The sequence below is a fragment of the Spermophilus citellus genome (genome assembly GCF_964194105.1).
Source record: "Spermophilus citellus genome assembly, chromosome: 4".
In the NCBI taxonomy this organism is placed as follows: domain Eukaryota; kingdom Metazoa; phylum Chordata; class Mammalia; order Rodentia; family Sciuridae; genus Spermophilus; species Spermophilus citellus.
The window spans coordinates 213,816,697-213,843,798 of NC_138185.1; the positions used below are offsets into that span (position 1 = coordinate 213,816,697).

The 27,102-nt window shown below is 38.9% G+C and overlaps 1 protein-coding gene across 7 annotated transcripts in view; it reads right to left on the reverse strand.

The window, feature by feature from the left end:
- NRDE2 (NRDE-2, necessary for RNA interference, domain containing) overlaps positions 1-20,205 on the reverse strand; it is a 50,659-nt gene extending 30,454 nt beyond the window's left edge. For 5 of the 7 annotated variants that reach the window (XR_014021641.1, XR_014021642.1, XR_014021643.1 and 2 more), the window contains exons 1-4: positions 19,968-20,203; positions 8,837-8,945; positions 7,605-7,838; positions 3,774-3,923 (exon numbers count right to left, since the gene is read on the reverse strand). Coding sequence is in view for 2 of the 7 variants with exons in the window: in XM_081291616.1 (XP_081147742.1) it covers positions 3,774-3,923; positions 7,605-7,838; positions 8,837-8,945; positions 19,968-20,031 (557 nt within the window). In the remaining 5 variants the exon portion in view is untranslated. Of the gene's footprint in view, positions 1-3,773; positions 3,924-7,604; positions 7,839-8,836; positions 8,946-19,967 lie in introns of all 7 variants that reach the window. The other 2 variants (XR_014021645.1, XM_081291617.1) reach the window with 2 other exon arrangements.
- Between the last annotated feature and the right edge of the window lie 6,897 nt (positions 20,206-27,102).

Sequence of the window (27,102 nt, forward strand, 5' to 3'; positions counted from 1 at the left end):
GTCTTATGAGAATATAATTTTTATTGGCTTCCAACTGTTCCACTGTACAGATGTGTACAGTTAACTATTTCTCTACTCCTGAACATTTAGACTGTATCTAAGTAATCACTTACCAAAGAATCTTAACCCACTTCCACTTTTCCAGATGGAACACCTCTAAAAACTAAATTTGGTATATAATTATATATATATAATTATATAATAATGGGAAAAAAATTATAATAATCAAATACTGTTCACAAATGTTATAACACTATATATACATGAGCTTTAAATTATGATTTGCAACCTATTTTAATATACCTGTGTCAATTCTACCAAAATATTGGCAGATTTGAAAACTTGGGCCTTCAGAGGTTAACAAATTGGACAGAATTTAAGATGTTTTTTAATGTAATACCCCACCAATGAAGGTGCTCTTCCAATAAAGTTCTGTATCAAATAAACAGCTAGGCTTCACTTGAATAATTCAAAATTGAAACTTCCACTCTGGAGGTTCAATAAATGACACATCATGTGTACATTTTTAAATAAAAACCATAATAGTTGCCTGCCCGCCAAAGAAAGAAAATTTAAAAAAACAAGAAAGAGAAAAAATAAGTCATTAGAAGATAAAGAGGGAAATAAATACATTTAAAAAGAGCACACAATTGTGCCTTGAATCCACTCAATAGGCCTGGGCCCTGGATGCCCATAAATTTACCTTTTCTTCAGTAGCTTCCATCTCATCTACCTTCACAGAATAAGAATACCTTAGTCCAAATCCCAATCCCATCACTGACTAGCTGGGTGAATTTGATCAAGTCATTAAAACCACTCTGCATTGGTCAGTTTTGCAATACTGTAACAAAATATCTGAGGCAGGCTAATTTATAAAAGAAAAAAGTTTATTTTGTTTTAGAGGCTTGGAGTCCAAACAGCAGGGTATAAGCTCTGAAGAGGGTGCCCTTTTACATCATCCCATCATGGTAGGAGCATGCATGTATCTTTGTATTTACTTGGTCTCTTGCTCAACTGTTATAAAAGCAATAAGGATTCTGTGATGAGGACTCCACCTTAGGGACCCCATCTAATCTAGTCACTCCCTATAGGCCACACCTCTACACATCACAGTCAGATTAAGTTTTCATCCTCTTAATACCTTTAGCATAAGGCTTTGGGGATTAAACTCCTGCATGAGTTCAGAGCGATAACTCACAGTCAAACCACAGCACTGTCTGTGCCTCAGTTTCCTCATCTGTAATATGGGAATAGTAGTAGTCCCTTTGTCATAGTATTATTAGGAGGGTCAAAAAATTTTACAAATGTAAAAGTGTTAGAAGAGTGTCTGACACACAGTAAGGACTAGTAAATTTAAATTATTATTGTTTTATAAAAACTGGCTCCTAGACATAAGCCAATATTTTGTCTGTTGTATAGCCAAAGAAATCATCTATTCAAAAATGGAGAAAAAACTGACTGATCTGAATTTCACTGACAGTGTATCAGTCCTAAGGAATTTTAAGGGAAAAAATGACTTAGCATTTGCAGGTCATACCCTGCTGAATATCCCTCCAACATGTGCCATGTACTGCTGGGGCGCTCGTGCTTGTTGACGTCTGTTTTGAGTCAAGTCTGATTTCCTGGAACTTCCATTAGTCCTGGTTCCACCTCCCTGAGTCAAAACTCCGTCAATCCACTTTCCAATGGACAGTTCAACAAAGCTTAAGAGACAGTTATCACGTCCCTGCTATAGGCCAAACATCCATCCCTTCACCTGGTTTTAACAGACCAGAGCTAATCAAATCCTAAACAACGGCTCACCATCTGCTGGATGCTCTAGGTTTGTCTGCGTTCCTTTTCAAGTGGAACAGAAATACAGTATCCAACACAATATTACTACCACTGTCCTCTGACCAGTCCAGAGTGCTGAGGGATGACTATCTTCCTAGACCCAATTACTGACAGCTCTATGGCTATTAACCCAGGTAAGATTGCCTCACTTAAAATTTCTGAGTTACTAGGAAACCAACAATGCCTTAAACCTTTTAATAGTCCTATTTGTAATTTAGATTAATAAGGTCATGTCTAATTACTCTTCTAAGGCCTATGCCATTCATTGGCAAAACCTCAAGAGCCACTCTTTGTATTGTTTTCTCCTTTTTTCAATCTATTAATAAATAATAACCCTTTATAAGTGCACAGCAATTTCCAATTCCATATCAAATATCTCTGATCTTTGAACATAAGAAAGGGCAGAAACTATATTTTCCACTTCCAAACAAAGAAAAGGAGGCTCAGACAGAGAGGCAACCTTCCTGGGATTATGCTGCTAGTAAAGAGCAGTTAGAATGAGCACATGGGTCCCGTTTCCAACTGGAGAAAGCATCCTATCACACACCTGTCTCACATTACTTAGTTCAAATCCCAGCCCTGCTGCTTCAGGGCTACCTGATCTTAAGCAGTTACTTAACTTCTCAGAGATTCTCCTCTTCCAGGAGCAGCCCTGAGCATCAGACAAGCTGACATTAAATGGAATGAGCACAGGACCATGGCACATACCTCCTTCCCAGTTATGTTTGCTGGCTTCCCCCTCATTTACTAGGTATCCACCATATCTCTGGCACTATCCTGTGGGGGCATGGAACACCAAACAAGACTTCAGGCAACGTTAAAATAATGCAAATATATATGCATACAGGGCTGAGGTTGTGGCTCAGTGGTAGAGTGCTTGCCTAGCATGCATGAGGCACTGGGTTCAATCCCCAGCACCACATAAAAAAAAAACCAAATAAACAAAATAAAGGTATTGTGTCCTTCTACAACTAAAAATTTTAAAATTAAATATATATATATATATGTATACATTTAAATATGATAGTCATTTAGTCGCAGTCATGAGGTTTTAGTCAACAGTACGCATACTATTGTTGTATGCAACTGATCATAAAGCTGGAATTGTTTATGTGCTGAGGAACGTTAAGATGAATGAGAAATGACTAAAATTTGGAGTAAGGTATTGGAAACTGAAATTTAGCTTATGAAGGGTAACCACCTCCAAAGTCTGTTGGCCTTATATTCCATGACTGTCTACCTTCAAATTGCTTTGCTTATAACTGTGTTTAGGAACAGAGATAGTATATTATTCTCCCACATTTCCTACAAAATATTGTCAAATAGTTGTTGTTTTGAGAACAGAGCCTCAATAAGTTGCCCTGGCTGGCCCTGAACTCACAATCCTCACACCTCAGCCTTCTGAGTAGCTGGGATGACAAGCACAACCCTCCCAGCCATGCTTACTCAAATCTTTTTGATTGACAGATTACAGGGGAAAAGTTCAAATTCATTACAGAAGCAAATACCACCTATTTTTATGATCATCTGGTGGTGTGTGCTAGAAATAATTTGAGAAAAAGTCATTACCATTAAAAGTCTTTTAAATGGCACAGGCTTTTGCCACTTTTTCAAGTGGCATATAGATTAGACCAAATGGTTTCCAGATACTCTATCACAACTGATTATTAAAAGATATTTTTAGATTTATTCATTCGACAAACATTTACTGAACAGCAACTTTCCTAGGCACTAAATGAAGCAGAAGAAATAAAGAAGATTAATCCAACCTGACCTCAAGGTTTCATTTTAGAATATGAAATGTCACATGTGCCTCAACAACTTAGCAATGGATAAAACCCACCACCAGCTATGAGAGAGAGGCAAACCGTGCTGAGAAAGCCCAGAGGGGAAAGAACTCACTTTCAAAAGCAAAAACAAGAGACTGACACCATGGATACCTTGCAATATCCCCTCGGTAGAGAGACTTATACTCCCAGTTTGCAGGATCAGGTTTCTTATCTGTTCTGAAGGTTTCTCCTGTCAGAGACTGAATGTCCTCAAGCCAGACAGAACGAAGTCCAGCATCAGCAGCAGTATTATTTCCTTGACTGTGGGAAGAAGGAAAAGAAAGAGGCACTTCAGAGATCTTCCAGTGATATACTTGACATTTTCAGAAATATGGGAGTTAAAACCTTTCAAACCCCACATGGCATCCAACGCGCCTAAGTACATGCTACAGGGACAAGAAGAGGAGTCCTATTCTGGGAAAAAGTGTTTAAAAAATAAAGCAAAACCTCCCACCACTAAATAACAAGAAAGGTCACCACCTCAGATATTAACCTGAGGGACATAGGTATTTTTTTTTAAGTAGTTCATTTAAGTGACTATAACTGGAATTGCAAGTATACTTATAAACAAAATTTTTTCCTAAAAAATAATTCTGCTCTGAGGCATTTAGAGTACTAGGCAGAGGAAATGATGATACACATTTAAAGGTGACAACCACTGACATTACAGTAAGCTGCCCTCACTTCACCTCACCAATAAGAAAGCACTCAAATACTTTATACCAACTAGGTACTTTTAAAAAAGAAAAGAAAAAAAGAGCCACAATCTTGAATTACTCAGGAGTGGTCCCAGTCTCATTTCTATAATCTCGACTATTCCACGCTTTGCCTGTAGGTCTGTCTGGACCTCCTATAGAAAGGGCAGAGTCATGCCGACCCCTGGAAGTCAAGACCCTTATTTATCTCTTTGAACCAAGTTGCGGGCTGGCAGACTTTCAGCTCAGTTACAAATGAATAAAACTGCTTCCCTAGGAGTTAAGTAAGAGGGAGAGCAGGGTTTTCTGGCATCCCAGAATTTTTCTTCCTCTAAAGAAAATCAGTTTATAATGCAGCTGACACAAGAGCTGCCAAAGCAGTCAAAACAGCCATTAACTGTTGCTCCATCTTGGCTTTAGCTCTGCCCAGATACAAATAAGAATTCTGGAGGCTTCTAAACCATTCCTGGCAGGGAATACAAGAGAATGCTATTCCAGGGATACAAAGAAGCTACTCAATAAATACTTATTGAATGATAATGATAAAATATATTGTGACTTGAATGTATTTGCCTTTAGGACAACTGTGGAGGGTTTTCTAACTACAAAAACCATAGGGGAAGTGAAAGGAGGAAGGGTCCACTGGCAAGAGATTGATGCAAAACAGAAATAAAAGGAAAGCCAAATGTGAGGCAGGGAGGAAGGGCCATCTGCAGCCCACCCCAGCACATAAAGGAGCCCTCATATCTTCCCTAGCAGCTATGGAGGTAGGAAGCAGGATGCCCTCTAAACTGTGTACAAGATGAGGCTGCCTTCCCTTTAAGGTGAAGAAAAGTTCATCCCAGTAAATGAAGGTCAATTAGTAGCTGCAGCCTCTGGGGAAACTGTCCCCAGATCTCCTGAAGTGGAATCCCTCGTGGTATGCTGCCCTCCATGAAGCTGCTTTTCCCTGACATCATGGAAGGACATTCACAACTCACTAATGTCTCAGCACTTGTCTATGTGGAAACAAACAGTTCCTCCAGGTCGCGACCTTCCCAGGAAGAAACTATAGAATTTAATCACAAAAAAGCAAAAGAGAAGGATAAGAACAATCTATTTTGATCTCAGGTCACTCCACAAAATAACAAACTTACAAATGCTATCTGGGGCTGGGGTTGTGGACCAGTAGTAAAACACTTGCCTAACATGTGTGGGGCACTGGGTTCAATTCTCAGCATCACATATAAATAAACAAAATAAAGTCCATTGACAACTAAAAAATGCTATCTGAAAGAGAATAAAATCATGGCATTTGCAGGCAAATGGATGGCGCTGGAGAAGATAATGCTAAGTGAAGTTAGCCAATCCCAAAAAAAACAAATGCTGAATGTTTTCTTTGATATAAGGAGGCTGACTCATAGTGGGGTAGGGAGGGGGAGCATGGGAGGAATAGATGAATTCTAGATAGGGAAGAGGGGTGGGAGGAAAAGGAGGGGGCAGAAGTTTAGCAAGGATGGTGGAATGTGATAGACATCATCATCCGAAGTACATGTATGAAGACATGAATTGGTGTGAACATACTTTATATACAAGCAGAGGTATGAAAAACTGTTCTATATGTGTAATAAGAATTGTGATGAATTCTGCTGTCATGTATTAAAAAAAAAAAACAATTAAAAAATAAATAAATAAAGGTCACTTAAAAAATGCTATCTGGATCATAAAACCAAGCACAGGCCAAAATTAACAATTTTTCAAGTTCTCATGGTAGTTCCTATATGGTTTCAGGAAATCATTTAACACTTTCTTCAGCTCTAAAGAAACTATCACAATTTAAAGTAGCTTGCTTTGGAAATACAAAAAAGCTAAGAACACAGACCTATGGGGTGTAGCTCAGTGGTAGAGCACTTGCCTAGCATGCTCAAGGCCCTGGTTCAATCCCCAGCACTACAAAAAAAAAAAAAAAAAAAAAAAAAGAATAAAAAAAAATAAGATAAAATTCAAAGATATCAATAATACATTAATTCACACAGCAACAATGCACCGTAGCAGGCCCCACCAAGCACTTGGGGATGCAGCAGTAAGCAGGCTGGCCATGATCCTGACCTCCTAAATTCAGTCTGCAATTCGGAACCTTTTTGCTCAACTCCTTTTTTTCCCCCTCCTGAGAGAAAGCATTGGTTACAGGTATAGCACCTGAGACACACAGCACTAAAGAAATCTGGCTCCTCTGAGTCACAGAGGCAGGCAGTGCTCTTCACCAGTGGTCTGAGGACGCTGCTCCAGGATCCCAGAGGGGTGCAATGTTTGCCTCTCTGTTGGAAACACTCAGGGTCAGCTCCACAATTCCTGAAGCAGAGAGCTCTCACTGGCATAAAAGGACTTCCAAGCATACAAGAAAAGCAAATAATCCCTGAGGGTCGCAAAAATCTCAATGGCACCATATTTTTAAGTACACCCTGGAAAACTACTTAAAATTTTCTTCTAATTTGTAGGAACTAAGAAAAGGAAAACGTTAAATGAGTAATAATTCAGTAGCTTCAGCATATTCTATCTGTTCCGTCTCACATACCTTTCTATGCAGAAGGATGTTCAACTACACAAAGAGGAAAAGCTATATTGAGTCCCTATGCTGTGGCCTCTCTGTGGAATGAAATTCCACAGAGCAATTGGTTCAAGGCAGATGAGCAGAGTGAGATATGGGGACACCAAGTCACCCAAGAAAGGAAATACTGTGGTCACAAGCTACTCTAACCCTTTTAACACAGTGTTTCTAAATAAATGTGAAATTAAAAAATGAGAGGGATAAAAAGCAAGTATTTAAGAGTTTTATTAACTGAACTGAAAAAATAGAGTGAGACAGGGAGAGAGAAAGCATGTATAGGAGTAACTGAACAAAAAACACATCAAGGCTAAGAACTAAGAGGCTTCTGTTAGTCTGTTAGGGTGGAAACCAACAGCCCTCAGGGGTGGAATCCTTCACTATGTAGTGCAGTGACACATAAGCCCACCATGTGGCATATGAGCCATCTTTGAGAAAGCCCAAATCAGATTTTGACACCATCATTACTGTGTCTAAGTAGTATTTCTCAAACAAAATAATACCCCTAAATTTTTTTGACAATTTTTCTTTTGCTTTTAAGCTGATCTAGTGATAGAGATCTTTTGAGTGACTGGCTAATTATTCAAATGTCTAACTTATGGCAACAATCAAGACAGAAAAATCAAATTTAAAGTGCTACAGTATCTGAGCAGAGCAACATACTTGGGTTTCTCAGCTTGATTCTGGCTGCTTCTGATGCTCCTGGAAGATCTGTCCTTTCCCGAATCAGAATCTGGCTCAGACTCGCTGCTGCTCAACTGCCGGTGCTTCCTCTTGGTTTTCTTGTGGTGCTGATGCTTCCTTTTTTTCTTTTTTTCCTTCTTCTTTCTCCTGCTTATTTGTGTGAGCTTTCTGCTAGCATCACTTTCATCTGAAGGCTCTGATTTCAGAGGACTCCTTTTTGGGAAAATCAATTTAGAATTATTTTCAAGAGAAATAGAAAAAATTATATATAAATAAGAAAATAATACAGGTAAATATGTAATAGGGAGCTCTATAAAACGCCCACAGAGACTTACTATTTACCCAGATACTGCACAGAACCTTCCTGGGTTACAAATCACCTTAAAGACTTTAAGAACTGAACCTCAAATAAAAATGGATGAAGGAAAAATTTTCATATTAATAGTTTCCTAAATCTATACTTTCATTACATACACATTTTTAAATAAAAGTAACCTATCAGTAACTTTATCAAATAAAGCAGTTTTTAGGCACATTATTAAAAGTACCTTTTCAGGGCCATATATTATGCTGAAATGTCCTTAAGGTCAAAACAAAAAGAGGTTTAATTTGTGGTCCTTATTTTTAAAGATGACAATGAGCTCTTCTTCTAATTACCAAAATCTCTACAAACTCCCTCTTGGATATTAATTATTATCGATTTCCAAAGGCTTCCTGCACAATTCTAGTACAGGATTTCAAATACAGATCACCTAGTTTACATCTGTGGAAGAGCACGTTCCTCAATTCAATCATCTACAAAAGGCCTTTCATAGCTGGGGAGCGACGTGGCCACTTTGCTTTCTTGGATGTTATATCACACAAGCTACAACACAAGAAGTGCTGAAAAGGCAACTAAAGAAATACCCAAATTCTAATCATCTAAAGATCACTAATGAAGGTAGCAAAGTACTTGAGAATCTCAACGACGCCATTTCTCTCATGGCCACCTAACTCTAGGGACTGACTGTCATGCACTTGCCATTGCAATGCAAAAGGGGAAGAAGGAGCCCTCTGCAGGGGTGAGGTGAGAGGAAGCAGCCAGAGGTTGCCTTATTGAGTACAGGGACGAGCTTCACTCACTCTTTCATCACAGGGCTTTCGAGGAGCATCAGCTGATCTAAGCTACAGAGTGGACCAACAAAGGCTAAAATCCACCTGTCAAAAAGTACCTTGTTGGTGATGACCCTTCAGAAACAAGAACTGTGGCCTCTTCAGTTTGTTGGCTCAGGGTAGTTACAGTTCCGACACAAAAACTTGGGTTACTCAGCCAGTCTAATTCTGCAGATGCAAAAGAGAGAAAGGATCAATGAAAATTGGCTCAATATGATTTCTAAAGCAGGAAATCCATCCGTCTTATCTGGCATCTCAATTCACAGCCAAAGTCAGTCAGACATTTTGAACACCCCATAGAAGCTCAACAGAATCCATGAAATTTTTATTTCACAGGGCACGGCACTTTAACGTGCTCTTAAATATTTCAGACTGAAATCCTCTTGCGGTATCAGGCTGCAGCAAAAGCCACATAACAGGTGTGGCCTAAAAGGTAACCTGGTTTTCTGTATTCCATCCACATTGTTTAACAAGCTTGAATGCTTCCAAAGCAATAGGTTTTAGTAACTTCAAATTTGATTCATACAAATCATAAAAGTGAAAAATCAAATCATGCATAAAAGCCCACCATGCTTAATGTTCTGACAGAAGGTAAAGATCTTTTTTACAATATCCAATGCTCTGTCTTCATGTAGTAACTTAACAAACCTTTCCTTGTAACAGTACTCTTCTTTGGAAAAACACACACACACACACACACACACACACACACAAGGGGCTGGGCTGGGGCTGAAGCTCAGCAATAGAGCGCCTGCCTTGCACGTGTGAGGCACTGAGCACTCACTGAGTTCGATCCTCAGCACCACATAAAAATAAATAAACAAAATAAAGGTATCGTGTCCATCTACAACTAAGAAAATATTTCAAAAAAACACAAGATGTCAAATTTTAACGCTGAAATTATAAAAATGTTATTAAAATTATCTCTGGGGGTGAGATTAAATATCTAAAATCTTTTTGTGTGTGTGCTTTCCCATAATTTCTGACTTTTCTATAATAAACTATTACTAAATTGCTCATCTTCTAACTTTTAGGAGTCTTGGCTATGAAAGGAGAAAAAGCATAGGATGGAAGTAGCAAGGGGTCCCACAGAGAAGTGGCATTTCTGCTGTCTGGCTTTAGGATGGGAGGCCAGAGCACACACACATCTGAGGAGGAGGAGGCCACGAGACGGAGAAAGACGCAAGAGAAGAGGTAGCTGCAGTTTTTAGTAACTTAAGATATAATTTACATGCCACAAAGTTCACCCATTTAAAGTGGACAACAGTTTTTAGTGCATTTAGAGTGGTGCAATCATCTCCATAACTTTAGAACATTTCATCGTCCCATAAAGAAACTTCACTGGCAGAGCAGCCCATTCCTGTCACCTCCCCTTGGCATAAGCAATCACTGATCTACTTTCTGTCTGTCAGATTTGCCTATTTTGGACATTTAATATAAATGAGCTCATATAACATGTGGTCTTCTGTAACTGGCTGCTTTCACATGCAAAATGTTGTCCCCGCTGCAGCACACACCACCACACCATTCCTTTTTACCACCAAATGATATCCCATGTCATGGCTACACCGCTTTTCATTTAGTCCTCCACTGATGGACACTAGGGCTATTCCCTCTCTGTGGCTATTGCGAATAGATATTTAGGAGCAAAACTGCTGGGTCACATTTAGCATCCTGAGGCGCTACCAGCCTATTTTCGAAAGTAGCTGCGTCATTAGATTCCCATTAACAATATATGAGGATTCCAATTTCTCCACATCTCACAGACAATCGTCACTGCTGTTCTGCTGATTATAGTCATCCTAGTAGGTATGATATGTTATCTCAATGTGGTTTTAATTTTCATTTTCCTCATGACTAATGATATTGACATCTTTTTAATCTGTTTATTGGCCATTCACAGATCAAAGAGAAGTAACTATCCAAATCCTGAGCTGTCTTTTTATTATTGAGTTCTGAGAGTTCTTCATATATTCTGCATTCTGTCCCTTATGGTAACTGCATCTTACTGAGGACATATCAGCACACATGCTCCCTGAAGACAGGTCCTTTGTTTTATTCACACTGTATCCCCAGCACCTAAGGCAATGCCCGGCACATGGCAGGTATTCAATGACTGTAGAAAAGAGAGGAAGGAGAAAAGATGGAAAATTCCAAAGAAAAAAAGAAATATTAAATAGCACAGGAAAAAGGGAGAGAGAGACTCCAACTTAGTGTCTACAGTAGGCCAAGCACAAGGCCAAGTTTGTCCATCCCTTACATCTTTTAATCCTCATAACAAGGCTCTAGGGAAGTATTTTGATGTCCACTTTACAGAAGAGAAAACTAGGGCTCAAAGGATTAAGTAATTTGTAAGGTCGTATCTAGTAAATGTTAAGCACTGTTACTGTTCGTGCAATCTTTCTTCAACTGTCTCCTTTTTCCTTCTGAGGTTGGCTCACTCCCGCAGGGCCTAATTCCTGGCAAGACATGTGGAAATAGTTCCTGTTGCTAAGATCAGAATTATTTCCAAAACAATCAGATCCTATCATGGACAACAGAAAAGCGGGAAATATGGAACAAACATTATGCTGGGAGAGTGCTCAAACCAGGATGTCTTTCCACAAACATCCCAGATAACAATGACAGCTGAAAACAAATGTAAACACAAACATCAAAACAATGCAGAGTGTGTGACTCTCAGAGTATCTCAGAAGGTAAGAGACAAGGCTGCTTAAGAATGCAGCTGATGGGCTGGTGGCTCAGTGGTAGAGCACTTGCCTAGCATGTGTGAGGCACTGGGTTCAATTCTCAGCACCACATATAAATAAATAAAGGTCCATTAACAACTAAAAAATATATATTTAAAAATAATAAGAAGAAAAAGAATGAAGCTGAGGCTTTGACCACGGAACTACTGGGAAGAAAGTAGTTTATAAAGAACTAAAATTCGCCGGGCATGGTGGCACACATCTGTAATCCCAGCAGCTCAGGAGTCTGAGACAGAAGGATCATGAGTTCAAAGCCAGCCTCAGCAATGGTGAGGCGCTCAGCAATTCAGTGAGACACTGTCCTTGAATAAAATACAAAAATAGAGTTGAGGACATGGCTCAGTGGCCAAATGCCCCTGAGTTCAATCCCTGATACCAAATTAAAAAAAAAAAAAATACACTAAAATTCCTGGGTTTTGAGACCAAATCACCATGGACCCTGTGTGTGGCCCTCATCTCAAAGGGGGAAAGATATTTGTAATGGTTTAGATCTAAAAACCCCACAGAGATCATTTGTTAGGCAATGTAACAACATTCTAAGATGAGAACTGTAACCTCATCAGTGAATTCATCCACTTAATGAAATAATCTGAATGGACTACTAGCTATGACTGTAGGCAAGTGGGGCGTGATTGGAGGAAGTAGGTCACTGGGAATGTGGTCTTGGTCTAGCCCTACCCCTGACCCCTTTCTCTGTTTCCTGCTACCGTGAGCTGAGCAGCTTTCCTCTGCCATGCCCTTCCACAGTCATGTTTGTGGAACTAGTAAGGCCCAGAGCAATGAAGCTGGCCAACTATGGACTAAAACCTCAGAAACCACGAGCCTAGGTAAACTTCTCCTCCTCTAAATTGTTCTTGTCTGTATTTTGTTCACAGCAACAAAAAGCTAATTAATAGTACTGACTAGACAAGAAGTTGGTTTATGTTTGCTAGTATATTTGCTGAATAAGTACAGAATATCATAAGTAATAATCACTAGATGATCATTACTGAAGGAATCTGGAGAAACATCTAGTCCATATTTTTTCAAACCTTTCTTAACCAAGGAATTCACTTTTCTTAAGGAAACAAAAAAAATTTAAAAAGTTCAACCTGCAGAATATAAAAGGCAGGGATGGTCTGGCTGGCTGTTCAGAGGGAGGGGATGAGATGCTCTCTGGAGCACAGCTCTAACAGTATAGCTGGAGGCTCAAAGAGGTTAAGTCATGTGGCCAAGGGCACACATCTGAACCTGGTCATCAATTCTTCATCCAATGCTCTCTAGCACACCATGGTACTTCTCTCTGCTTCCTCACTCAGGAGGTAGCTCTCCTAAAGTCTCCTTGCCATTGTTACCTGAGGCTGTTACGGCAATATTCGCACTGTAATCTCATTTTCTACACATCACTATTCCCACTATATTCTACACTGAGCATCAAACAACTCAAATCCTCTGGGCACCAGATTAGTAATGATTACTGTGACATGATAAGAGAGTGGCAACAGAAAAAATAAAAACAAAACCCCAAAAATATTTGTCAAAGAAATACCTCCTAAGTGCTAGGTATTGGGGGTAGAGTGGTAACAAAACAGGCTATGCGCACATGGTGCTTAATGATAACTTTTTTATTATTTTTAAAAAATTTTTGGTGCCAGGGATTAAACCCAGGGCCTTGCTAAGTTGCTGAGGCTTTGAACTTGTGATTCTCCTGTCTCAGCCTCTGAGCTGCTGGGATTACAGGCATGCACCACCACGCCTGGAACTTAATCATAATTTTACCTGGTCAAATAGTATATTTGGATTGTCAAATTCAACACTAGTTAAACAGATTACTGGAGTCACATAAGAGATTAAAGATGCTTATTTAGTCAGTCTGCAAAGTCCTTTCAAGGGTTACTGACATCCTCACATAATTTATACCGCCTGTAGAAATCAAACATGGCAATACTAAGCAGGATGTAACATATTACAGAGAAGAGCATCAAGGTACCAAATGTTTAAGGCTTAAGAGAGAAAACTGACAGACCTTTCGTCCCTGAGGGCCATGGGTCAGTAAATAAACCACAGGTTGTGACTTGCCTGGAAACTGGCACTTGGCTATACACACACCTAAGAAAGGAAAAACGGTGGAGGTTTGGAGCAGAAAACCACTGCAGACCTATTGCCTAACAAAAATAGGCAGCTACCTGGTGGGACTGCAGCATGTATACACTTCCAAGGTGATTTAACAGAAAGTGGTAAGATCAATCAACATCAAATACTTAATGCTGAAATACTTTCTGTTGTAAGTTTATTATACAAATCCACTTCTCTGTCACTACTGAAAATGCTTTAATTCAATCTCACCATTGATAAACAAAGATTTAAACTTTAAAAACAAATTTTGCATTATAATTGGATAAAATATCCCAGTTCTATACCCACTCTACATTCTTTTACTACAAAAAGCAATGATTACTAGTTTCAGTGAACTCAAAAGATGAGTGTCACCCCAGAGATGATAATCTAAAAAACATTTCTAGGGCTGAATGCATTAAATAAATTAGCACATACATTAAGGAAGATGTTTGCTCTTAAAATAAATCAAGCTCTTTGTTTTGATCAAACCCCTTATTTTCTGACAATCCAAGAGCACAAACTGAACTTGTATAAAGAGTACTAGCAAACATGGCTGGCAGCTGTGTCAGGATGGTGATGACAGACAATGGAGCCAAGTCAATCCTTCCATGGATTTTAACCTATGGTTTGAAAAGGCTCAGGAATTCCAAAGAGAATGTTTAAACAACCCTGTAACATTGAACATGGCCTCCAACACGGCCCAGCCCGATTTATAACCCAAGTTCTGGAGTCAGAAAGATCTGGGTTCAAACTTACTTTACCATTCATTAGTTGTACAACTCTGAACAAAATGCTTAACCTCCTGAGTCTTTTTTCATTCAGTAATCTTTTTTTTTTTTTTTTTTTTTTTTTTTTTTTTTTTTTTTTTAACTAAAAGCCATATTCTGTTCTGGGCACTAGGAATACAAATGAACCAAATAAACCCAATACTACCTGGTGGTCACCATGCAGTATGATAAAGGCCAAGCTCCAGAAAACACACCAGGTATAATCAGAGGATTTCAAAAGGTTACCAAATACAGACAAAGTTTGAACCAGGGAAAGTTGCCTTGGAGAACATCTCAGCTAAGATCTAAAAGCTGATGAGGTAAGCAAATGTGCTCCTGGGAAGTGTCCAGGCAGAGGAAACTGGTTATAGAAAGGTCTGAACGTGAGAACACATGGTCTCTCTGGCTAGACCACTGGGGATGAGGGGAAGTGGGGGCAAAATGAAGGTGGGGAGATTGGGCTTTAAAAAAAAGTGGTTCGAGTTTACCCTAACAAAATGGATGGACATTCTGAGAGTTTTGAGCAATAGTGACAAAATCAGATGTGGTGTTCAAAAGAAGAGCAGATACTTGGAAGCTAAACCTCCTGAGTTCCAATCCATGGGCAAGTTACTCTGGCTCTGGCTTCCATTTCCTCATCCATAAAAATGCAAAGAACAGCACCAACTTCATAAGGTTGTTATGAGAGGTCAATGAGTTAGTATTTGTTGAGTTAGTATTTGTCAAGTATTTAGACCAGTGAGTGGCAATGTGTAGCAAAGCCACTCAAAAGAATTATTTCAAGTGATTTTTAAAAGCTTACATCTTTTTTATAATATTTTATAGTGTAAGGCAAAAATCACAGTGCTTCCACTTATAATAGTGAAACACTAGAAGCAGTCCAAATGTCTTTAATAGAAAACTGGCTGAATAAAGCATATAAATATATATATATATATATATATATATATATATATATATATATATATATATATATATTAGTTGCAGATGAACACAATACCTTTATTTTATTTATTTATGTTTATGTGGTGCTGAGGATCAAACCCAAGGACTCACAGTGCTAGGCAAACGCTCTGCCATTGAGCCACAACCAATGTGTTTTTAAGTAAACTCAGTAAATACATTTTAAAATTCTTGCTACATTGTGAAGAGTGATTTAGGGAGTGAAGGAAAGACTATTTTAGGAGGTTATTGTAACCCAGGAAATGAGTATGGCAAAAATTACGTAGTGGTAGTGGAAACAGAAAGAAACTAATAAACTGAAGAACTGAATGGGGCACAGGGAGAGTTGTGGTAAGCACTTAAGTTTGGGTTTGGGTGAATGGCAGCACCATGTTCTAATATATGTGGTCACAGAAAGAACAGAGTTTGGGGATAATAACTTCAGTTTCTTCCCCAAATAAGGGTAGTACACTTGCTTCCCATGAACTGACTCGCCACCTTCCATCCCAACTCTGTCCACATATTTTACTCACAAGCAACAATGTTTAAGGTACACAATCTTAATAAACAATCCAAGGATACAAAGAAGTGTTTGAGAATTGGAGGAATCTGAAACTGGGGGCTCTCTGCTGCTCCTGACCAGTGGCCACTCTGCATTCCTCTTTGTTCAAAAGAAAAGTGGTGCTGAACACAGCCCTCCAGACCCTCTACTGAATGTGATGCCTACTCAAATGCTGGCCTCACTCTTCACAATACCTCAACAGTGGAGAGCAGAGTCCCTCTCATTCTTTTTGGTACTACCTGTCTTTCCTGTCCAAGAGTTAAATATTTTGCTTCCCCCACCACTGGACCTCTTTACCACTACTCCTAAGCTTACATCTTTTTTATAATATTTTATAGTGTAAGGCAAAAATCACAGTGCTTCCACTTATAATAGTGAAACACTAGAAGCAGTCCAAATGTCTTTATTGAAAACTGGCTGAATAAAGCATTTGCCATTCACACAATGGAGTTTGGGACACCAATAAGGAAGCTCTCTACACTTTGCTATAAGAGCCATCTTCCGGATCTAAGATAAAATACAGAATAGTTAAGTTGTTAGGAAAGAGAAGGCAAATGTAGTTAGTTACATTAAGGCAGAAAAAAATGGAAGGATAACACTGACCAATGGAAAATGTTAACTTGTGGGGGAAGGAAAAGAACTTTATACTTGGTTTACTTAATCAGGATCCAGAAGCTTTCTTTCTCTGAATATAACTGATTTACATTTTCATCTTTATAATATGTACCATCATTATAGAACAAGATTAAATGAAAAAGAAGAAAAAGCATTCCCTAAAAACTGAAAATATAACCAACATATCTATGTATCAAAAGTGATAGCAAAGGGCTGGGGTTGTGGCTCAAGTGGTGTAGAGCGCTCTCCTAGCACCTGTGAGGCACTGGGTTGGATCCTCAGCACCACATAAAAATAAAATAAAGATACTGTATCCACCTAAAAATTTAAAAATTTTTAAAAAGTGGTAGCAAAGCCACTCAAAAGAATTATTTCAAGTGATTTTTAAAATAATAATTTGGGCTGTGTGTAGTGGTGCACAACTGTCATCCCAGTGGCTCAGGAGGCTGAGGCAGGAAGATTCCAAGTTCAAAGCCAATCTCAGGAACTTAGCAAGGCCCTAAGCAACTCAGCAAGACTCTGTCTCTAAATAAAATAAAAAAGGTCTGGGGTTGTGACTCAGTGATTGAGCAACCCTGGGTTCAATCCCTGGTACAAAAACAATAATAATAATAATTATTATTATTACTATTATCATTATTATTATTATTATTATTCATGAGTTAATAATGAAACACAAAAACTCAATGGTAACCTCTAGTAGTTACCAGGACCCAACTTTTCATTCTGCAAACTGACAAAGGAAATTAATCAAGTATTCATCCTGTCAAATCTTGCCTGAATCGTATTTTATGGTACCTCAAGAGTCTCTAAGGAATGACGATGCTAATATAGGAGTAAAGAAAAAACTAGAAAATAACCAGTTAGCAACTGGTGATTGCAAAAATCATTAGGTGAAAGGTTGATGGGCAGCTTCCTAATGAAAGAAAGAGGTTGCAAATATATGAATCCACCAATGAAATCTTTCTTTTTTTAGTACTGGGGATTGAACTCTGGGGCACTCAACCACTGAGCCTCATCCCCATCCCTATTTTGGACCAGACCAGTGAAATCTTACTATCACTAACAGAGAAAACTATATAGCATACCTTCCCAATATAATATCAAGTGCAAGGTGTTTTCCACAAAAGAGATTATTCCTGAATCTAATTGTTCTCTAGATCTAATTACCAGCTTATAAGAAACAGAAAAGCATTAAATGACATCATGAAGATGTGGTAGAAAATGTCTTCAAGACAAATAACCCAGTTTCCTTTACAAAAAAGTCACCTGAGAATAAAGAAGATATGAAGAAATTGTTTTATACTGAAATAGACATATTCATAAAATACAATGTAGAGCCTGACTTCTGGATCCTGATTAAATAAACCAAGTATAAAAGGCCATATGAAGAAACACCTTGGGAAAACTGAACACTGATTCATAGCTAAATGATACTAAGAAATTACAGTTAATCTCACTATAAGTGATAATCTAGTGTTTAAATTTTAAAAAAATATTTTATGAAAAGCACTTTTCCATACATTATCCTGATGCTGGATACCCAGAGCATGTACAATAAATACTGGTTAAGATAAACCTTTAATAAATAAACCTTCAATTTCCCTCCCAAAATAAAATACACCCTCATCTTGTTTAAAGGTCACTATACTCCCTTATCACCAGCCCAATCATATTTCCACACTAACTGGATTATTTTGCAGTTCTATGCACAAGTCTCATGCTTTTCCTCCTCAGGGTCTTCAAGACTCTGGAATACTCTTCCACAATCTCTACTTGTCCAAATCCTACTCTCTTGAGGACGGTCCCAAAGTTAGCTCCTACATAAAAATAAAAGGCCTTCTTTGAATCTTCCATTAGAAGTTGTTATTGCTATAGTTCACCTCTGACGTCTACAACATCCTACTTTGTACTGTTATTTTTTAGGTTCCCTTATGCAACACATTAATTCTGAGTAATTCTAGCAAATATTTATTGAACACTTACTGTATTCTTAGTTGCTAGCAAATGGCTAAGTGGCTTAGCTAAGTATACTACAATGTAGAGACAATTTCCCTGGCCTTATTGATTACAGTCTAATAAGGATTACATTAACCACATAAGAAACTACAAATGTTAAGAACTGTTACAAAAAGAGAAGTGCAGGAGCTAAGAGAGGATAGAAAGAGGTGTGTTAAATTAAGTTTAAGCCAAAAATGCCTCAGATATGTGCATCCTTATATGGTAAACTATAACCTGCCTTGGTAGGCCAAAGAACAATCTAATTTAGGAGTAAAGAGTACACTCTTCTAACAAATATTTGAATCTTAGTCAATCACAGTAGCTCAGTTAAGTCACCTGCAGGGAGCAGCTGACTCCAATAAGATAAAACACTGAGCTGTAACCATTTAAGTTGTGGCTGTACCTCACTTCCACTTTCTATCCATAAATGTTTCTGACCAGTTGCATCTCAGGAGTTCTTTGGTCCTGTTCTGGTTCTGAGTGCTACCTGACTATAAATTCGGGAATAAAAGCCAAATAAGATCTTTAAATTTGCTGTAATTTTTTTTTTTTTTGACACATCTTACACACAGTTGGGCCCTTTCACATGAAGTACATGACTTAGGATTGTCCTTTTTTTAAATTTTTCTTTTTTTCCTTTTGGTATCAGGAATTGAACCCAGAGGCTTATCATTAAGCCACATCCCCAGGCCTTTTTAAATTTTGACACATGGTCCTGCTAAATTGCTTAGGGCCTCGAGAAATTGCTGAGGCTGGCTTTGAACTTTCGGTCCTCCTGCCTCAGCCTCCCGAGCCTCTGGGATTAAGGCGAGCGCCTCGGTGTCCAGTGAAGGATTGTTTTTTAAATAAATTCACTGTGTCTCTCAATTTTTAACAATGCATCCCTCTTCAGATGTTTAAGGCTTAAACAAAATAATGTAGGGCTACAACGAGACACACAGTAAACTCTCAAGAACATTTTATTCTTTTCACGACTAGCTACGTCCATTTGGAAAGAACCTGATTAGTCTTTGGATTCCAATCCGTAGCTCTAGGTCTGCCAAAAGACAGAAATTCAACAAGTATCTTACAAATAAATAGAACATTAAAGGTGGAAATCTGTAAGAACATCCAGCATTTGCATTGGGAGTCTCTTTACAATGTGGAGCACCGTCATTTTAAAGGTGAAGTGAAGCTACGAGAAAGAAAGAAGTCCGACAATATCTTGGTCCTAGCTCCATAGCCTCTTTTCTGTCTTTCCTCCTCCTTCCAAAACTCGACAACCCTCACCCCCGAAGGCGCCCTCGAGCCCCACACCCCGGGCAAGGCGCGGGGCCCTTCCCAGAAGGCTTTGCAACGCGCGGAGAACTCTGGGATACAAACGGATAAACAAACCTAAGACAATACACGCGACCCGGGCCCGAGAGACTGGCCTTAACCTCGCCGAGTGCTTTCTTCAACATTTTTGTGTGCTCACCTTTCCTGGAACCCCCACCATCGGGGGCCTCACTAACGCCCGCAAAGGCTGGGAACAGCGCCATGCACACAGGCCGCTCCGCCGTTCCTCTCTACGGAAATGGCCCCTGCCGGCGAGCGCCGATTGGAGGACTCCACCGGTCGCAGTGCACTCTGGGAAGTGTGGTTTCCCTGGGGCTCGCCGGGACTCGACCTCAGACCTTGTGGGGCGGGGCAAGAGAAGCGAGGTGCCTGCAGGAGGGGACCGGGAAAGAGGGCTTCCTTCCTGCTGGTTGGTGCCCTCAGGCTTCTGTGAGAGCCTGAAATGGAGGCGCTCAGACCGGGAAGGGACTAGGAAATCGGAATTCTAATTCCTCCTTAAACGTACAAAGTCATTTTGTCAACTGGGTCGGATGAATCAAATGCTCTAAACTTTAGTTTCGTTGTCTGCAGAATACCGAGAGAGTAAATGAATGAAATTTACTTAATGAAAGCTGTGTGAGTTGTGACTGTCGAGATGTCAACACTTAAATCAGGTTGCCATTTTAAAGACCCCAGAAGTATGAAAGAATGCTAGGGCCCGTCCAGTTCAACGTTCTGTAATAGGAAATACATTTGCCTGCCTATGAAGTATTCTTGTGGGGGGGGGGGGGGGGGGCGGGGTGGTGCTGACTTCAAATCTAATCAAGTCTGCTACTAAAAATACAGGAATAAAGGAAAATTAACAGCCTTCATACCACCTAGAAGCAATCAGCCAAATCCAAAATGAGGGAAATCATGGAAAGCTTATGATTGGATTTCTTTAGCAAAACTGTGTTTTTGAGAGTGTTAACGAAAGTTCCACCCTTGTCCCCAATGCCAGCCCAATAAGGAAAACATGATTTTGCAAACATGGAAAAAGATGTTTCATTACTTTGCTAGCAAAGGAGAAACACAGGGGACTCCTGTCCCAGAGTCTGTGATTCTATCCAGCAGGGGAAACAGAGGGCTTTTAAAGAGGTGAGTCAAAGGCTATATTCCAGGTGCACCTTGTCAGGGGAAGTAAATCACCTGTGGCCCTGAAAGATAGCATTTTGTTAGGTCTTCTGGCGCCATCCTCAAAATCTGAATTGCTTCATTCCTGTGGTGTGTGTTTGCTCAAGGACAGATAAGTCAGCCTTGGATGGGAAGAAGGGTAATCTTGCTCCCACAAGGTTAGGGAGAGGGAGAAGAGAAAGGGGGGGGGGGGATGTCAGTTTTAAAATAGGCTGCCATGGCAGAGCAGCAAGTGTTTTGTCCTAAGCATGAAATGTGGCCTTGTGATTCTGATTGGACAAAATGAAGAAAGACCTTTTTTTTCTTTTTTTCTTTTTTCTTTTTTTTTTTTTTTTTTTTTTTGTGTGTGTGTGTGTGTGTGCTGGAGGCTGCAACCCAGGGCCTCTTGCATGCTAATGCTAGGCAAGCATTTTACCATTAAACTACATCCCAACATTTTTAAGACAAAAACATAAGAAGGTGAATAGAGTATTTATTATATGACATCAAGAGATTATTGATAATTTTCTTACATGTACCAAAGGACAAATGGCACAAAAATGTCTTTTTAACTTTCTTAAGTATTAGAGATTCATACTGAAGTATTTGCAAGTGAAAATAGATGGTGATATTTTCCTTTGGATTCCAAGGAACTCAGTGATCTTCAGAGTTAGATAAAATGTCAGAAATCATAGATGTGCATCTAATCATCTAATCAAGTGATGAATGAACCCCTGCATAGGTGCACACCTGCATGAGAATTGGGTTGTGTGAGTCCAAAATCAACACCTTCAGCTTCCAAGTCCCTGACATAGTATTTACAAAAAGGGGCTTAGTAGGATAGTAGGGACAGTAATCCTCTACATTTCTGCAACTAAATATCAGGTTCTGTCAAAATCTCTGGCTGTAAATTATCTCAGTTGATCCATGTAGTATCTGCCTTCACTTCAGATAACTTGATGTTAACAGTCTTTCCTGATACTTCCTATTTTTCCATTCCAGAAACCTAAGAATTAATATGAAAGGCTTAAGAAATCTAAACCATAATAATAATGTTTCTGTAATTTGGACATACTAGGTAATTTGTATATTTATAAATGTGTAAGAGAATTTAGCATGAGACCCCTTACACGAACAATTTAAAGTAGGTAATCAAATAACTAGTATAGATTTCTGGTTGTAAGTTGAAATCTTGATGAAGCTTATGCAGAGTTCCAGGACATCTAAGAAACCTAAAGTTTACCATATTGCAACTGTAATTGATTAGCTTTATTAAGAATGAATAATTGCAGAGATAGTCTGATAAATGAAGTACCTAAAAAGGAAACAGTATTGTTAAATCATATAAAATGTACAAGTGCTTTGTAGAGGTCAGCAAACTTTTTCTTAAAATGACACATTGTAAATAATTTAGACTTTATGGGCCAAAGGGTCTTCTTCACAACTACTGTTATTATATTGGGAAAGCAGTCACAAACAATAAAATATATAAATGAATGTGCATGTCTATGTTCCAGTAAAATTTTATTTACAAAAACAGATGGTAGGCCCAACATGCTATAGTTTGCCAGCCCTAAAGTCTTCAAAATTATAATTGAACAGTGTTTAATTAACTACCTTTATAAATTCAAACCAACATTACTCAAGATCCTTTTAAAATTATTGCTAAAATCTGGGGCTGGGCTGTCCCTCTCCTCAATCAATACCCAAAGGTCTTAAAAACAGCATACTACAGGGACACAGCCACATCAATGTTTACAGAAGCACAATTCACAATAGCTAAACTGTGGAACCAACCTAGATGACCTTCAATAGATGAATGGATTAAAAAAATGTGGCATTTATACACAATGGAGTATTACTCTGCATTAAAAAATGACAAAATCATAGAATTTGCAGGGAAATGGATGGCATTAGAGCAGATTATGCTAAGTGAAGCTAGCCAATCCCTAAAAAACAAATGCCAAATGTCTTCTTTGATATAAGGAGAGTAACTAAGAACAGAGTAGTGAGGAAGAGCATGAGAAGAAGATTAACTTTAAAGAGGGATGAGAGGTGGGAGGGAAAGGGAGAATGGGAAATTGCATGGAAATGGAAGGAGACCCTCAGGGTTATACAAAATTACATACAAGAGGAAGTGAGGGGTAAGGGAAAAAAAACAAGGGGGAGAAATTAATTACAGTAGATGGGGTAGGGAGAGAAGAGGGGAGGGGAGGGGAGGGGAGGGGGGATAGTAGAGGATAGGAAAGGCAGCAGAATACAACAGACACTAGTATGGCAACATGTAAATCAGTGGATGTGTAACCGATGTGATTCTGCAATCTGTATATGGGGTAAAAATGGGAGTTCATAACCCACTTGAATCAAAGTGTGAAATATGATATATCAAGAACTATGTAATGTTTTGAACAACCAACAATAAAAATTTTAAAAAGAGAGATGAATGGATTAAAAACTGGCATATATACACAATGGAATATTACTCATCAATAAAAGAGAATAAAATCATGGCATTTGCAGGTAAATGGATAGAGTTAGAGAAGATAATGCTAAGTGAAGTTAGCCAATCCCCCAAAAAAACCGAAGTCTGAATGTTTTCTTTGATATAAGGAGGCTGATTTCTAGTGGGATAGGGAACAGGAGCATGGGAGGAATAGACGAACTCTAGATAGGGCAGAGGGATTGGAGGGGGAATGGGGTAATTAATGATGGTGGAATGTGATAATCATTACTATCCAAAGTACATGTATGAAGACATGAATCAGTGTGAATATACTATGTATATAATCAGAGATATGAAAAATTGTGCTGTATATATGCAACAAGAATTGTAATGCATCCTGCTGTCATATGTAAATTTAAAAAATTAAATTAAAAAAAATCTGCGGCTGGGGCTGGGGGTCAGCAGTAGAGCACTTGCCTCTCATGTGTGGGGCCCTGGGTTCGATCCTCAGCTCCACATAAATAAACAAAGGTATTGCATCTCTCTACAACCAAAATAAAATATTTTTTAAAAAGAAAGAACCAAAAAAATTTTTTTCAATTAAAACATTTATTCCTAAATTTATATCCAACAAAATTTCAAGATATGAAGAGGACAGAGAGATATGTTAATACTACTAGAGAAGACAGTTAGCAAAACCCTGATTGTAAGAATCCATAGAGAACAAGCTACATAGTTCCTTCAACAAAGTATAAGGAAAAAAAAAAATAGAGAGCCACAAAGGGATGCTATGGCTTGACTATTTCTGTCTCCTCCAAAATTCACACATTGAAACTTAAGAATCGGATTAAGTTTCACCACTTTAGTGGGTGATTGAGTCAAGTGGTGGGATTAGCAACCTTAAAAATATGGGTGGAGGGAAACAATGTTCCTCCCACTTTCCCTTCTGTCTTCTGCCATGTGAGGATATAGCAACTAGGTACCATCTTGGAAGCAGAAACACCTCTAACCACATATTAAGCCTGCCAGGGACTTGATCACAGACTTCCCACATTCCAGGTCTGCAAGAAATTCATTTCTTTTTCTCCCACATTTTTTTTTCTGTTGTTGTTGTTGTTCCTCTCCAAGAAAATCTTTAGTAAAAGGCAAAAGATTTATACGATCTGCAGAATAACCCGAATATCTCTTCCACATTTTTTATTGGCACATTATAGTTGTGCATAATGAAGAAATTCTTTTCTATTATTTATAAATTACCCAGACTCAGGTATTTTATTAGACCAGCACAAATGAACTAAGGGGACTTATACATGCAAAGAGATTTGAGAGATATATTGATAAATAGTTTAACTGAGGTCTTGTTTGGCTTCTGATTCAAACACTGTATGTAACTTTGGACACTGACTGGATATTTGGTAAAATTAAGGTATTATTGTTAAAATATTATAGGCATGACAATGGTACTGTGATTTTATCTTTTTTTAAAGGGTCCCTATCTCTTAGAAGTAAATTCCTAAATACTGACAGAAGAAATGAATGACATCTAAGATTTGCTTCAAATTAATACAGGAGGTAGTTAATGGGTAGAGATAAGGTAGAAACAAAACTGGCCCTGGCTTGATAATTGCTGAAACTGGGTTAATGTGTACATGGGAATTCATACCCTATTTTGTCCTTTTCTGTTAAGCATATTGAAATATTCCATGATACAAAAAATATTAACCAGTAATTAAAATGTTGCTTTTTCTGGAAAAAAATCATCATAATAAGAAGGAACAAACTATTGCAACATTCAACAGAAGTGAATCTCGAAATCAGCATGGTAAGTGAGATAAGCTAGACCCATAGTGCTTACTGTATGTTTCCATTTATACAAAATCCTAGAAAATACAGATTAATGTATAGTGACAGAAAGTAGACTAGCCATCAGAGAGGTCTGGGAGCAGAGGAAGGGATGTTCTACAGAGGGACCTGGGGAATCTTTTGAAGGTGAGTGATGGAAGTGTTATGTATTTTCACTATAGCTCCATAGGTGTGTGACCATCTGATATTTAAAAATTTAAGAGCAAATGAGGGATTTTAATTTGTTTTAATAAATTGAACACTAATCCCCAAGGTCAGGTCAGTGCAATGTGGCCTGGTTGTCCCAGCACCGTCTGGTATGTCAGGTGTTATGTTTGAAGCTAGAATGTCCCCCAAAAGCTCATGTATTGAAACCATGGTCCCCAATGCACCAAGGTTCAGAGGTGGGGCTTTTAGGGAATGCCTGGATCATGAGGGCTCTGAGTTCATCAGTGGATTATGGAGTAAGCAGATTAATCCATTGACAGCTGAATGAACTACTGGGAGGTGGGACCTATTGAGGAAGCAGGCCCTAGAAGAGCTACTCTTCTATTTTCTTCTCCCCCTCTTTGCCTCTCTCCCTCTCTTCCTCCTGGCTGCCATGAGACAACAACTTTCCTCCTCCACACCCTATTGCCATGATGTTCCACCACACCTCTGCCCACAGCAAAGGACTGAAACCTCTAACCAGGAGCTAAAATAAACTTTTCCTTTTTTAAGTCTTTTAAGTTGTTGTCGGGTATTTTGGTCACAGCAATGAAAAGCTAAAAATGTCTTCAGCTGATAGGTGTTCAACCCAGCTCTGACCCAAGCCAGGCCAAACAATGTTCTTTACTGGAAATTTTAGAAATAGAATTGTAAAATAAAATCTAGTCACTCTTGTGTCTATACTGAAAGATAAAATAGCTCAGGAGCTGGTGGAGAGGCAGAGGAAACCCACCTGCAGAGAGCGAAAGGCGAAACTGGATGTAAGTTGGAGAGTCCCCAAGGGTTTGGAACTCTGCCTGTAGTTGTCTTTGAAGCTCAGCCTCATTTCTATGCTTGGGTTCTAGGAAACCATCAAATATCCTAATTTCCCCATTTCAGGAATCAAATCTAAGTTCAGTTTGTCATTTGCACCCAAGAGTCCTAAATAATACAGAATGAGTGAGTGAATGATGACATTTCCTCACACCAGGTCACCATCCCAGAGTCTGGGCATGTTTCAATTAGTTTGAACAATGAATGAAATTTTTTAAACTGGTCTACCCAGAACATATAAAAGCCAACTCCCTTTCATCTTGAATGGGAAAGAATCCTCTTCACTCCCCAGCTCAGGCGATCTGGAGAAACAGGTCTATCAACTCATTCATCTTAAGGAATTCTCTGATAGTCCCTGTGAAGTAAAAGAAAGAAATGTGCCCTTTGGGAACCAGAGATAACAGCAAAGAGAGGAAAGAACTTGAGCCACTTCACAAATGTGGTCTAGGCTGGGGATGTGGCTCAAGCGGTAGCGCGCTCGCCTGGCATGCGTGCGGCCCGGGTTCGATCCTCAGCACCACATACCAACAAAGATGTTGTGTCCGCCGAGAACTAAAAAATAAATAAATATTAAAATTCTCTCAATTCTCTCTCTCTCCTCTCTCTAAAAAAAAAAAAAAAAAAAAAAAAGTATGACACCTTGACATTTCGAGGGTTTGAAATGGAAGTAAATTGAGAAAACTGCAGAAATAGAAAAGTTACCCTCTGACCTTTTTCTGCCTTTCTCCATGAACATGGCCCTAGGGAAATTCTCCAACCTACCTCTCCTGAAAGTGGGTCACAAGACGCTCAAGGGACAGGTGTCTGTCCATAACCAGAGGAACGGAATGAAGACATG